The following is a 14,687-nucleotide window of genomic DNA, read 5'->3' as shown; positions in this document are numbered from 1 at the left end:
TTTGCTCTTTTTCATCGAAGAAGCTCAACCACAGCAGCCATTCATGCTCCACTCGTTGACCGAACAAACACTGCAATGCCCTTCTGCACTGCTAGATGGCGTAAGTGGCCTCTGTAAGACTCCAACGTTTCCACAAGAAGTTGTGAAACTGTTGGACTATCGCCTCTAGATGGTCGAACTCCTTTGCATGGTGAATTAAAGAGCTACAGTCTCCTTCCTGGCTCAATTATTGAGCGAATAGAACAACAGTTACTGCTCACTGACGGTCTGGTCCAGTGTGACTTACAGTTACTGAGCACAAACAGTGTTTTTGCTCAGAGACACTTTAGAAAGATGCATGTCTCTTAATAAAGATCATACTAGTTGTTGCAGAGATTGAACCAGAAACATTCCTGCAGAGGAGAGTCTCTTACACCCAGCAATACTTCCCTTTCTGTATTTTTCTACCCTATTTTGTGTGTAAACTGCACATTCAAAAGTGATTATCACACAACAGTCTAACCGAAAAGGTGAATGTGTTCTACTGCTCAGTTTTGCTTTTACACACAGACAAGTCTACATACTATATTTGAAGGTCCAAATAAGATGCAAAAAATGAGGACATTTGTATTATTTGCAGTTTTAAGCATTAATAAGATCTTATTTCGTTTTCCCAACAAACAACTCAAGCGCATGTTTTTCAATATCTTTACAAATTTATTTGTCTTCCAAAACGAAGAACATCATAAGAGCATTGAACATATCTTTGGCATCACACAGTAAAAAAAAGACAACTCAAATATATAAAAAAATGCAGTGAACGGACTTCCACCATACAAATCTCATTTCAATATGAACTTCACTCCCTTGTTAGCTGTACAAATATAGTGCATTCTCTTTCCATTTTACGAGAAAAAAAAAAACTGGTTCAAAACAACTTTCTAACATTGAACAAAGAGAGAACTATTAAGTGTCATTTTAAAGTCTTCATGGCTCTTTCAAACTCTTCACCAGGGTCGCCACACTGAGTCCGTGTTGCCTGACGGGGCTCCGGGGGAAATCGCAGCCGGTAGAGGGACCGGCGTGCCGACGTTATTGGCGTAAACGGGGATAACGGGACCGTTTGGCGCAAAAGCCGCGTTAGGTATGAGGAATGCAAACTGTCCGTCTGTAGCAGGCACGATCTGGAAACCGCCGTACACTTTGGTGGCGTCTGATGGTAAATGAACCGGAGATGAGCCTCCTTTACAGGACACAGAGTTCATGGGCAGGACCTGCGGGGATGAGCCGGGGATCTGCATGGACTGGCCGAAGGAGGGGTGGGTTGGGCCGGCGGTGGAGGGGAGCTGGTGCTGGTGTTGATGCTGACTGGGGTAGTTCATGGCGTTGATCTGGGTCATGCAGCTGGCCAGGTGGCCGAGGAGCCGCGTTCTGACCTCGGTGTTGACACCTTCGCAGGTCGACAGGAACCGGGTGACTTCATTCATGCACTCGCTGAAACCGGCACGATATTTTCCTAAGACGGTGGGGTCGGTGTTCAGGGCAGCTGCAGAGAAAACAGACATGTCTATTTAACTCAGGATATTCATATGCACACGTTGTTTTAGTTGAAAACATGTGTAAACTGTGAAAGATTTAGACGGGGGTCTTTAAGCAGGATTATTAGACCAGATATGTTCTAAAACGCACAGCCATGAGACAGATTAGTCCGGAAAATGCGACTTACCGGTCATCTGAGCCCTCTGGAGGTTCCGGAGATGCTTCACCGTCATCTCCAGGATGTCCGCCTTCTCCAGTTTAGAGTGTCTGGAGCTCTGAGAGGACGGAAAACACACATGGTTAGAATTACGCGCTCACTTTTTAAGCGTTTGACAAGGTCCGTTTCGAAATCTATGAATAACCGAGGCGCTAAGTGAGTACTTACATCTTTTTTGAGTGCATCCAGGATGAGAGTTTTCAGCTGCCCCAAGCTCTCGTTGATTCTGGCTCTTCTCCTCTTTTCCATTATTGGCTTGGATGACTAAAGATAACAAAACAAAATGACGGGAACTATTAAATGTCTCCTTTGATGCAAGCGTACAAGTGAAAACGCTCGTATTGGATGAGGAACTAATGAAAAATGTTTTCCAAAATGAAACATTTCACATAAAGATGAATCGTATACCAACCTTTCTGTGCTCAGATGCTGTCTTGGGTTTATCGGGAGTTGTGTTCATGCTTGCCGGGGTTGCAGCGACCGGAGAGGATGAAGTTTTTTCCATCATATCGGAAGGCATTTTCTTTTCGGAAATATCCAACAAAACCACAGCAAATTACGATCCAGTGGTGTAGGAAAAAGGATGATGAGTATTTTCAGTTTTCGATATTCAAAAGTGCCCTCTCTCTCTCAAAACAATCCTGAGATATGTAGCGTATCAAGTTAAAATCCGTTTGAGCGACGCGCAGCAGCAGCGGCAGCTATCACGAGCGGATGCAGAGTCTCTCTGTTGGTCGCTCCGCGTGTGGCTTGTATTTATATCTCGCACTGCACGCGAACGGCTCGTGTGAAACTTCCCAAACTTTCTTTCCCACAGTAACTTTCCACCAATCAGGGCGAGGGACACGCGGCCCAAGGGAGGACGGCTCGTGGTCGGCGCCCTCCCATTGGTTGTTTGGCCGCAAGTGCTCGCGGCCAATGGCGCGAGGCCCGGGTTCAGGGCACAGCCGGGGAAACTGCCTGCAGTCTTCAATCATCGTACCGTTTACATATTAACAGTGGAGCCCCTGACTGGCACCGCCACCAGGAGCGTGCACACGGACCTTTTATCTCCCAGACACGAGATAACAGCGGAGAACATAATAACATTATGATGTAAAAAAATAGTAGCTGTTATGAATAATAAGAATAATACAATTAATAATAACACTTTTACACACATAATCAAACCGACTTGAGCCGATTATGTTTTGGCCTGTCCATACAAAGTTGCCCTCTAACTCTTGAACAAAAAAAGAAAGTTCTACTTCTGTACCGTTTAAAAACCAGTAGGAAGTGGTAGGCTATCTGGCAGTCCGAGTTTCAGTCATGTGGCATGGAGGCACAGGAGGGACCAGTTTTCTTTTATTTTCTAACACACTTCACAGACAGTTGCTGTTAGGCTATAATGCCATTAGTAAAAGAAACAAGTTTAAAGCACATGATGAGACCAACTCAGATACACACAGCCTTCAACATGACCGTCGTATCCAATGGAGTAATGCTAATGCAGCCTTCCCTCAGAGAAGGAAATCACATTAAACGCGCACACTCCATTTCCATGTTATTTACCACCAACTTTGTGGTACAAATTTTGACATTTAATCAACTGTCGGTGTTGTGAATGTGGAGCACGTGCCAGGATGTTTTATGAGCGCGGTGGTTGGAGGTTTGGCCGCCGGGCTGCCGGGGGGCCGCCGGGCCAAAGGGGAGGGGTGAGGGGAGGGTATGTGGCGGCGGCGGTGGTTTACATTAGAGGGGAAGGTAAATAGCAGCTGCTGTTTTAAAAGCCTGGGAAAACCACGCCTACAGAGAGAGCTGGAGCGGGCTCCCTTATCGGAATGTGAGCCAGAGCAGAGATATTTCTGAGCCCGGAGAGCTCACACGATCAGACCGCTGCCTCCTCCTCCTCCTCCTCCTCCACCTCCTCCTCCTCCACCTCCTCCCTGCCTTTGGTCGCCCCACAGCGTTCAAAGCTTTTTTAGATTTCAGGTCATAATTCCGTTTCATTATCTTTATTGCATTTGGAGAGACGCAAGAGCAGACGAGCAGTGAAGAGAAAAAACTGCGTCTTATAGCGTTTATTGACGGACAGCAGCTTCCCAGGTTGTGCGACTGTGTTCACAAACAGGAAGTATTTGTATTAACGTGCGCTGTCTGACACATATATACTATATTTAGGAGTCCTGTGGGTATTTAAAGTGTGACGAGTGAGGTGATAATCACATTGCTTCCTCCATTATCCTTGCGTTCCCTTTTACCCAACGAGTACTAATTTCAGAAAAAAACGAACACTTCGCCACGAAGAAAAGACTGAAGTCGACTGATTCAAACTGTATCGTCAACTAAACCTCTGTTATATTTTTGAGAAACAAACACACAAGCTTACTGTCTCCCGGTGGAATAATTCCCACTGGCTAATTTTTCCCGATGAAAGTAAGAAAACATTATGAACCATGTTCAATTCTGGAGACTTTAATTGACAAATATCCCAACGTGTTGCCAGGATGTAATGGGGAAAAGCAATCCATTAGGACCTACTATATGTTTGAGTGTCAGGAGCTCAAAGCACGGCTCTCCGCTGAGCTCACACACCTCCAGCTGCTGCAGAGACCGCGACACGTGGCGCGCAGGCGACCAGGGGAAGGCGCTCCTCTCGCCGGCTTGCCGCCTGGATCTGCGGGGCGTCGCCGGCGCCTGGCCGCAAGATCGTGAATTTGATAAGCACCGCTGAGCTGCACGGGGCTCCAGATCCTCAGCTGAACATGCCAGAGGCGCGGAGACGAGTTTGACTTGTCTCCAAGCCTGCACTTGCGCATGCAGCTGTATATTACAATGTCTAAAATCTATATGACATCCCCACCATCAGCACGCAGACGGGGATGCATTATGGGTTTTTATTTACTTTTTATGACATTGCAAACATTTTATTGTCATGTGGCCACGCCACTTTTAAGCTATTGTTGATTTCATATCGGCAATATTTAAGTCTCAAAAGACAGATGAGATCTTGTTGAATGTCTGGTTAAAATGAGGTCTGCAGCTACAATGTCAGAATCATGAACTGGCACGTGGAGACATCAGTGAAACCTCACGTGTAATTGCAAACTTTGCTTTTGGCATGAGGGAGTCTGGTCTGTACATGTGCCTAAACCAGTTATAATCCTCAATATCCTTCATGCACAACAACGCTGCCTCTGTCAAACACATCACTAACATGTCTCATTGTTGTGCACTGCACACCTGAGTCATTTTACCCGCACAATGGCACTGACAGAGTTCCAAAACAAATGTAGTGATGTGAAGCAGTGTTGGTTTTGAAACGCTCTCCGCCTGAATGACTTTCTCACGCTCATGTTGCAAGAGGTCTCTGGCGGTGAACTGAGTCACAGAGACCAGGGTCTGTCGGTGCCTCCCTTCTCCCTGTGAGATTATCAGGTGCACCTGGCTGCCGTCGGTCCCCGGAGTGTTACCTGTTGCTATGTCTCAACTCCTCTATCGCAAGACATCTGTGGGAAACAGGCTGACTAACAACGAACACAGCTCCCTGTTGTAAAAGCTTTTGATCACATGGTGTTTGGAGATACTTTACTGATGAAAAGTCAATTGTCTGGCCTGCAGAAAGGAAAACAAACAAGCATGATTATTTTGCATCTTTTATTTAGGACACACTGTCTTCACTCTTTCTTTTTACCTGTGACCGCCCCCCTCTGTCCCTACACCAACCCCAATCCCTCTTGATCTTATCCTCTCTCCTTTTTTATCTCTCTTTTTATAGTGCCCCTCCTTACCTCCCTCCTCCTTTTATCTCCCTCTTCCTCTTTTTTCATTCCACCGCTCCCAGTCTTTCCCAGGACTCATATCTTTATTGAGGCCCCTCGACCATGGACCTCCACACACTGCAATAATGCAGCAATAATGCAATTAGGCAGGGAGATTGTGGGGCTAAAGTGTGTGTGAAAGTGTGAGATATTCTGCTCACAAAGCAATCTGGCCGGCTGTCACCCACTGCTCATGCCTTAATGTGTAAGCCATTGGTGAACAGAGCTGCTGCCAACGGGCGCTCCTGGTGCCACACGGGTGACACGGTTGTTGTGTGTGTGTGTGTGCATGCGTGTTCAGGGGGGTGGGGTCGAAGCTGAAATGCCTTTGCTGGCATTTAGAGCTTCATTACAGGCTGGCAAAAAAGAGTGGGAAGTAGGCAGGCAGTCAGACAGGATGTATCAAGGCCAGCCCTGAGGTGTCATGTGGCTGCCGCTGCCAAACTGAGGGTGGCACTGTGTTGACGCAGCGTGCTTTCCCAAGGGCCTGCCACACTGTGGTTGCCTGACTCGACTTATCCAATAGTTCACACTGTGATTAGCATGGTCAACAAGTCACCAGACATCCTTTCATTTCCTACAGAGCCGAGAGGCCAATGTGTGCACAGTCACTGCGTGTCAACAGCGTATGAACTTTTCAGCTCTGCTTGGAAACTGCATAAGAAGCTCATTACAAACAGTCAAAGATTCCCCGTTCTCTGCAACTTTTACGTGAAGTGCTGCAGAAGTGAAGATGCTGGTGAATAGTTGCATGCGTCGTGTATTTTGAATTTCAATTGAATCCGGCTTGAAGGTTCCGTTCTGGGTGAACTGCAAACTACTGTTTCCAAAGTAATCTCACCTAAAGGTCCAGCTTTTTACGAAGCTTAAACTCTTCATCGGCCGATGAAGAGTTGGCTCAGTTGTCGCAGAGATGAGCCAAGTATGGAACTTTGGTCTCATGATAACAGGTGGTCAAATATGGTGCGAGACTGCAATATCAGGCGAGGACATTTGAGTTCATTTTTAATTTTTTTGTCAAACTACTTTGTGTAGAGGTTTTGGGCTACACGGTTTTGATTATTGAGGCTCTGAATTATGTGTTTGCGATCGTCATGAACACCAGGATTCACATGCACAAAACCTGCACAGGTGTGAAATTATACACATTTCTGCTGATTCCTGTAACTGTTGTTGGTGGTGACGCTCACCAAAGAAATTGCAACAGAAGACGATGATTACAAACTAATGCCAACAATGTAGATTTCTAATCATTCAATAACAGGCTTTACAAATGATTTATAAAATGCATCAAAGTTGGCCTTGATGAACACAAAATGCTTTTTGGAGAAAGACCTCGATCATAACCAAAATATGTAAGTTTGTATTGAGAACTGCATATGGTACCTTTGCCATGCATCTTCAAAAATAATAAATACAAATCTTAAAACAATGCAAGAACCCGATAAAGATTTATTAAAATTGGCTCAATACATCTGCCTACATTTGCCTGTGAAAAATATACTGTATCTACCAGGATCCACTATATGGCTGCACTACCCACAATCAGTCAGAATAGAGTGACCCATCACCCAAGTTGCTCATAGTGTGAGCACAGGGTTACAGCAAAGAGAGGGTTGTGTGAAAGCGAAAAGCACTGAATGATAGCAGAGCCGTTACAGAGTTTGGAGTGTGTGAGAGCAGAGAGGGGGAGCAAGTGCAACAACAAATGAGAGCGTTTATGTGTGTGTGTGTGTGTTTGTGTGTGTGTGAGAGATGTGTGCGCACATGCATCATCCCAGCGTGGCATGAATGTGTGTTATTAGTGGGAGTGGAGTAGGACCTGTGCTCAGCTGCTGTTAGCGAGGCCAGCCAAGGCTTGGAGAGCAGGATCAAAGCAGGGACAAAGAGAGAGAAGGAGAACTGACAGATCCTCCAAGCAGAGAGAACAGAAGGAGGAGAGAGGAGAAGAGTTGAGGGGGTTTGGAGGCTCTCCAGATACAGCCGCACACATCGTTTACCTCCCCTCACACACACACACACACACACACACACACACACACACACACACACACACACACACACACACACACACACACACACACACACACACACACACACACACACACACACACACACACACACACACACACACACTGAGGTGCCTGGAGCAGCCTGGGAGCAAGGAAAACAGTGAATGTACTCACGCTTTCTTTCTCTCTCTCTGTCTCTCTCTCTCTCCCTCTCTCTTTAACACACACACACACACACAAAGATCAGCATGGGTCACTGTAAGCCTCGCAGACGGAGCGCAGGGGTCCGTTTTGGCTGGCTTAAACAGAGAGAGAAATGTTTTAAGGCCTCAGTGCTGGGCTGTAGACGGGAGCCTCCCCAGGCAGCTGCACTGCCCCCCCCCCTTCACTTCAGAGACCAAGACGTTCGCATTTCCTTTAGGGTCTCTCTTTCCTTTGCTCCATCTCCCTCTTGCTCGCCCCCCCCCCCCCCCCCCCACCACCAACATCACCCCGCTAGCTTCCATCCATCTCCACGTCACTCCTCCTAGTCTCTTTTCCTCCCCTCCATCCGACCCTCTCCTTTTCTCTGATGCCTCCTGGAGCAGACCGGCGATATTTGCATGTGTGGGGGAGGCGGTGTAGCGCCGAAGGTCAGAGGTCACGGTGAGTCAAACCCAGCAGCGGTGGAGAGGAAGCGGTTGGGGAGAGGACCAGCGAGTTGGCCGGGGTCTCTAGTTAGCCCGCCTGAGGCTAGAGCAAACTGGGAATACGGCTGCTTCTGCTGCTGCTGGTGGTGCAGGTGGGGGTGAGGGCCACTCATGCAAATACAGTGCAACCATCATTTACTGGAAGTTCTGACTGTAGACATATTTGTATGCAGAGCTCAAACTGTTGATTACAGGAAAGATAAAAGACAATGAAGCGTCAGATTTGGGGTCAGATGTTCCCTATTTGCACGGCCAAGTTTGATCTACAGCAGGGGTGCCCACACTTTTTCGGCTTGCGAGCTACTTTTAAAATGACCAAGTCAAAATGATCTACCGACATTAAAAATGCTGAATATATATATATATCTATATATATATACATACATACATACTTTATATTTACAATATATGTTGGCGTACCTTGCATAACTGCATGAACCCTTATGGCACAATACAATGCTGTACATTTTTGATCGTTACCTTACTCTGATGACTTGCACTGAATGGGATTGGCCAGAGTTGCATAGTCAGACAGTAGCTGCTGGTATCCGCCTCAAGCAGACTTCAGATGATCATCAGTCATGGTGGAACGGTGTTTGGACTTAATGTTCTCCATGTGGGAAAAGGCTGACTCACATAAATATGTAGAGCCGAATAATGCAGTCAGGAAGGTATCACATGTCCTCATGTTTGGGGACTTTTCCTCTGTGAGAAAACTGTCCATGAGCCCTGGACGTCAGCTGAATGTCAGCTTGCAGTGTCAGGATCTCATCCTCCACTCCAGACGAGTTCAGGTGAAACAGCGTTGACATTTTTGATGCGAGTAAATCAACCTCAACATCTTCCCGAAATGTGCAGCACATAAGTGTAGCAACTGGCTCGAATGAAGCAAAGTCTCGGAAGCGTTTGTCAAACTCTGACAGACACTTGTCAGTCTGCTCTGTGTAGCGCGCACTGTCAAGTTACGCACACGCCTTCCGCTGAGTCTCCAGTTCTGACGCCAGGTTTTGGAAGTTTCCCAAATCATGGCGCTGCAGCTTTAGCTTCTTCAGGAGAAATAAATTGGAAGGCTAACTAATTAGCTCGCCGGAGTTTTGCAGTAGCTTGCGCGGTTGACTGCGCATACGTGGTGACCCGTGTGTTAGAAAATCACGTGGCAAATGTCATGCGGACATCTCATTAAAAAAATAAAAAATAAATAATAATAATAATAATCATTTTTGAATGGCATGCGATCTACCCGCACTACCTCCGCGATCGACCGGTCGATCACGATCGACGTACTGGGCACCTCTGATCTACAGGTTCCGGTTCTTTGGCTAAATATGAATGGGTTACTGTGTATTTACTATTAGCTGCTGAGAGCAGAATCATTGGCCAAACAGGACTGATCTTGAGAAAATGATCCATCACCATGCAAGACATTTTCAATTTCTCTCAAAGCCAGTTTACAGATTTACACAAACTTTCTTTGAGCCTTTGAACAGGTCTGCCCTTTTCTTTTTCTGCTCATTAACCATCAGGTCCACAATAAAACTAAGTGGGGGAGAATCTGTGAGTGTTGCTTGTTTACTCTCCAGCACTGGGACATTTGAATTACAGGTGCACGAAGCCTCCCCATTTCCTCCTGAGGAGGCTGTTTGTTGACTGTAGATAAAAAGGACAGCCTTTGAAGAGGCAGGCACACATACAGACACACACACACACACACACACACACACACACACACACACACACACACAGCACACACACACACACACACACACAGCTTCTTAAACTGACAGCTCAATGTTGTGAATCGTTATCTCTAATAGGCCTAGTTTAGTGTAAACAAACACATGCAGAGTGTCGATGCAGATCTTTCTCATACAGTCGCTGATCTCCCTATCATCATACCAGGATAAAACCTAATTCAGGGTTCACTCACATTTGCAGAAAGGTGATTCGTTTAAATACTTTGGAAATGTGACGGGTTATAGTAACAATTAAAGAACGGAAACAGTTTTGTTTTCCCTAACAGTTGTTTCAAATTCCAGTGGCGGTGTCTGAGGAAATTAGAGTGGACGGTCTTGTCACAATTGCTGGTTGAAGAAGTTACACGTGCATTGGCAAGATGTACGAAAGTCTTGAAAAGGGACATGGAGGAAGAAGGTAAACCTGATGTTACAACAAATACATACTCGTAAATAAATAAATCAACACAGCAGCATATTGATGAGTAGAGCAGGGTTTTTGCACGACACCTGGCATGAACCTGACAAAACCTAAGTGTCCTGGAGCAAGGTGCTGAAATCCTCCTGGATCCAGCTGTTCGATACAATAGCTGCCCCTGCCCTCTGACCTCCCTTTAGGGAAGAATGAGATTTATTTTGGGAATCAATGGGGTATTACACTGTTATCACTATATGACTGTAACTAATGGCTTGAGTAATAATTACATCTTTTTATTCCCGTGCAAAGCTGTGTGCGAGGATGCCCTGGGAGGCCCCAGAGCCCCTTTTCTCCTCCTACCTGGGCCAAGGCCAACCTTATCAGACAAGAGGGCCCAGAGGATTACTCTCCCCCAGAGCATTAGCCTCCCTCCTGGAGAAAAAGGGCAGCCATCTCTCCCTCCTCTCTTCCACCTCAAGCCTCCCCCCCTTCGGCCCTCAGCACTCCACCTTTCCCGTGGGAGTTTGCAAAGCCAGGATAACCTTGAGACCTCAGCTGGTTCGCTGCCAGAAACATGAAAGAAATTCCCTCCTTCCCTCCTTTTCTTTCTCTATCCTCACCTCTCCCATACACCCCCACCCCACCTCACCGCCCCTCCAGCCCTCCTCCTGATCAGCGGAACATTACTCTATTTTTTACTCCGTGCGCCCCCTTTTCTCTCTCTTCTCCTTCATTTTTAGGTCCTTTTTTGCCTTCTCAGCCTCCTCTGATTGTGACTAAGATTAGCCCTTTTTCTCTCCCTCTCCCTCCCTTGTTTCCTCCTTTCTCGTCTTCGACAGGAGAGAGAGGATGGGGGCCCGAGCACAGTGGAAGAAAGGGCTGTTCACATAATCTCCTGCGTAGATGATTGTCAAGCTGCCAATTTCAATTTGGCCAGCCCTGTTATCAGGCCAAAAATAAACGCCTCATTTGAAAAGTGAAAATCAAACTGTCCCGACAAGAGGGATGACTGACGCTGATTGCAAACTAACTGTTTTGGTGGCAGCCTGCACTTTGTGTGGCTTTTGTCTCTTGCTTCTCACTCCCCCTCCCCCCCCCGCCCCCCCCCCCCCCCGTTTTGCCTCTCTCCCCATTCTCTCTGTCGGCTTCACGGCTGTCATATTGCTTTGGTGCTGGAAAGGTCAAGTGCTGCTTGCTGCCTGTGAGATCTGAGGGAGCTCAGGGATATTCAGCTGCCTCCCTCCACCTCGCTTTGAGGCAACAATGCTGCTTGCTGCGAGCTCCCCTGCACTGCCACCGGCCAGCGGCGGCGGCGGCAATGGTGGCAGGCCGGGTTGCAGAGGAATGTGTTTATCCCCTGTAGTTAGCTCCCTCCTTTCAAGTTCCCAGCTCCTCCAAGTTGATCCGTTTTCACCACGCCGCACAGAAAGGGGCCCCGTGTTCCCGCAGGATAGCAGCGGGGATCAGTTCTCAATGTTTATGGTCGAGAGAAATGATAAGTAATGAAGACGAGAGGGAGACTGAGACCAAGAGGAAGAGACATCAAAGGAAAAGTCCATGTCGGAGTACTTTTGCGCTCAGTATTTCTTTTACTCAGGTCCGGTAATGTTTCAGTAGATTGTCCTCAGACATGTTGTGTTTTTATTCAGAAGTCCAAAACTGTTTCATGTCGCCCTAAGATTTCTACAAGGAAATGGAGGGAGTTTACAAACACGGGCTTTGTAATGGTTTCCCATGACATCACTACTGATGAGGCCTCAAGGCGCTGTGAACCGAATCCTCACTCACACACACACACACACACACACACACACACACACACACACACACACACACACACACACACACACACACACACACACACACACACACACACACACACACACACACACACACACAGGTGTGACCTCATCACCATCACATTCCAGGTTTCACCTTGCTCCCCTCCCTCTCTGCCATAGTCTCAGTCACTTTAACACCCTATCTGCCCCCTAACCTCCCCTACTGCCACACCCATCTCGGGCTCCATTGTTCCGCATCAGAGGGCTTCAGCTTTCAGCGACGAGATGAGCTTACTGCCGCCGCTGTAAGATCGCAGGCCTGCTGGCTACAGTTCTCAGCATCACACTGGCTTCTAAAATAAGTTGCTGTTCTCCACCCACTCAAGCCTGCACGCAGTCACCACTGGGCAAAGGATTATGGGAGAGGCCATTGACATGTAAGTGGTTGTGCTGGAGTCAAGTGAAGGCTGCTGCAGCGTTAATTTCCGTGATTTAAAAAGGGCTGGTTTGCTCACCGCAGCTCCTCAAGGGCCATTAGGTGCTACTTTCTTCACAGAGTGGGCTAACAATGGAGAGAATGATATCTAGTGTACATAATCGTTATTCATTCAACAGAGCCACACTGTGCTGACTCTATTCACCCCATCCACCTTTCCACTCAACTTAATCCATATTGGATAACAAATTCCTTTTATTCCACCTAAATGCATCACATACTGGGCTAAAGTCAACTGACTGCGTCAACATGTACGATTTTTTGAAAGGCTGATAGCATTAAGTAGGAGACCGTCAGTCGTTATCTTCTCTGTTGAAACTCCACTCAAACACAATCAAACTCCACAGGACAATCTAACGCAGCAGGATATAGATTTCAGTGTGACCTGACTGAACTCTCTGCAGGTTTAGTGGCTCAGGTGAGATTGAGGTGAGATCAGTGTTGCATTTTCCTTTCGGGATGGACTGTTCCTTTAACTTTTATCCTATGTAGAACTGCATGGAGTCCTTGGAGGCGAACATAAACACACAGCTGTTACTTCAGAGACGCACTGCTTTAATCCAAACAGGTCTAAAAAAAATAAAATAATCAAGAACAACAATGACCACAAGCCTTTTCTCTGGATGTAAAGGAGAGAAACACAAAAACACCATTCTCCCCTTCTTGCACAGTATCTAGGGTATGTAAACAAAAGCAAAGAAGAAAGCGGTAATATTATGCCACGGCCTTGTTTACAATTCTAAAATATTTCTGTGGACAGAGGCAATACCTGTCCTTGCTCTCTTTAGCCAAGTAAGATGATATTCTCATCTGTTGTTGTGCAGCTATTCTGCCTGTGGCACGCTTCCTCAACCTACTGCATTGTCCTCTGACTTCATTGTGTGGTCGTTCACATTTTTGCTTTCCATGTTATAATTTTGATCATCCACACAGACGAGCGAGGTCATCGTTACAATGTCCCGCTTACCGACACGCAGGACATCATCACAGGACTGAATCTGTAACCTCTCGGTTCTGGAGCAGGTGTTTCTATTGTCAAAGCCAACGAACCCAACGCTTTTATTTTTGATAGTAACTACAGTGTGGGTGAGCTACAGGTACGATAAGGCAAGTGAATTCACTTGAAGTTATATAAAGATTGTGATTATGGTGAAATAATAATGAAGATGCTTTGTATGCTCATCACCACCTTATCCTTTCTTCGTGCTGTCCTACAGCATATGGAGTTGTCCTATGTTGGTACTGAATGTTAAGAGGAGCGTGCTGTCGGTACTTCACCAGCCAGCTATAGCTGCTCAAGTAGCAAAGGACCAAATGTGAATAAAACAACTCAGCAACAGACTCAAGTAACACACCTTGGCGAATTGCCTACACCGAAACACGTTGGTGAAGAGGATTCTTCCAGTTAGTCTGATGAGCTGTATTTACCCATTTGGGTACAGAATGCTTCCATTGAATATGAATCACTCATTCAGAATAGTTGCATTTATGAATGGAACATGTGGGCGGGGGTGACATGTCCACATATCTTTACATCTCAGACTAGTTAACTCAGCGAGGGGTCAAGGGTTCAGAGAAAGGGCGTCACTGAGGAAGCCGAGCGCATGTCCTGAAGCAAGGTGCTTTAACAGGATTAAACAGCAGCCTATCAGATCCATTTGGGATAACAACATCTGTCAAATGAACCACTTCACTGGCTGGCCTGATAACTATCATGCCTCCACTTATCTGGAAATCAACCCTCTTGTTGCAAACAGATCAGGAGCAACTTGAAAGGGTTTGCCTTTTGCACAGTAAGTTGCAGAAACGAAGTCCTCTCAGGGCCTTCTGCATATATGCAGAAGGCAAAGGGCAGGGCAGGGACACAGTGTGGTCAGCCACACACTCTGAATAGAGGTCTTTTTTTCTATTTGTCTGCATGCTGTCGGCTTTTTTTCCTCCCACTTGTTGTAGGCCAGCACAGCCCAGCGCAGGTACCCTCAGCAGAGCAAGTCACGCTTGTCAGGAAGTAAAAAAAACAGTC

General features: G+C 46.6%; 1 protein-coding gene across 1 annotated transcript; it reads right to left on the bottom strand.

Moving 5' to 3' along the window:
• Nucleotides 1–753: 753 nt before the first annotated feature.
• On the bottom strand, nucleotides 754–2,442 carry her6 (hairy-related 6). The gene is made up of 4 exons (XM_079267532.1): nucleotides 2,148–2,442; nucleotides 1,904–1,999; nucleotides 1,706–1,793; nucleotides 754–1,525 (listed from the first exon to the last, which is right to left on the bottom strand). The coding sequence occupies exons 1-4, from the start codon at nucleotides 2,253–2,255 to the stop codon at nucleotides 987–989; spliced, it is 831 nt and encodes a 276-aa protein (XP_079123658.1). The 5' UTR covers nucleotides 2,256–2,442; the 3' UTR covers nucleotides 754–986.
• Nucleotides 2,443–14,687: the final 12,245 nt, after the last annotated feature.

Source organism: Melanostigma gelatinosum (assembly GCF_949748355.1).
Source record: "Melanostigma gelatinosum genome assembly, chromosome: 4".
Lineage (NCBI taxonomy): Eukaryota > Metazoa > Chordata > Actinopteri > Perciformes > Zoarcidae > Melanostigma > Melanostigma gelatinosum.
Note: the sequence above shows the minus strand (reverse complement) of the source record. Positions and strands in the feature narration are given on the sequence as shown.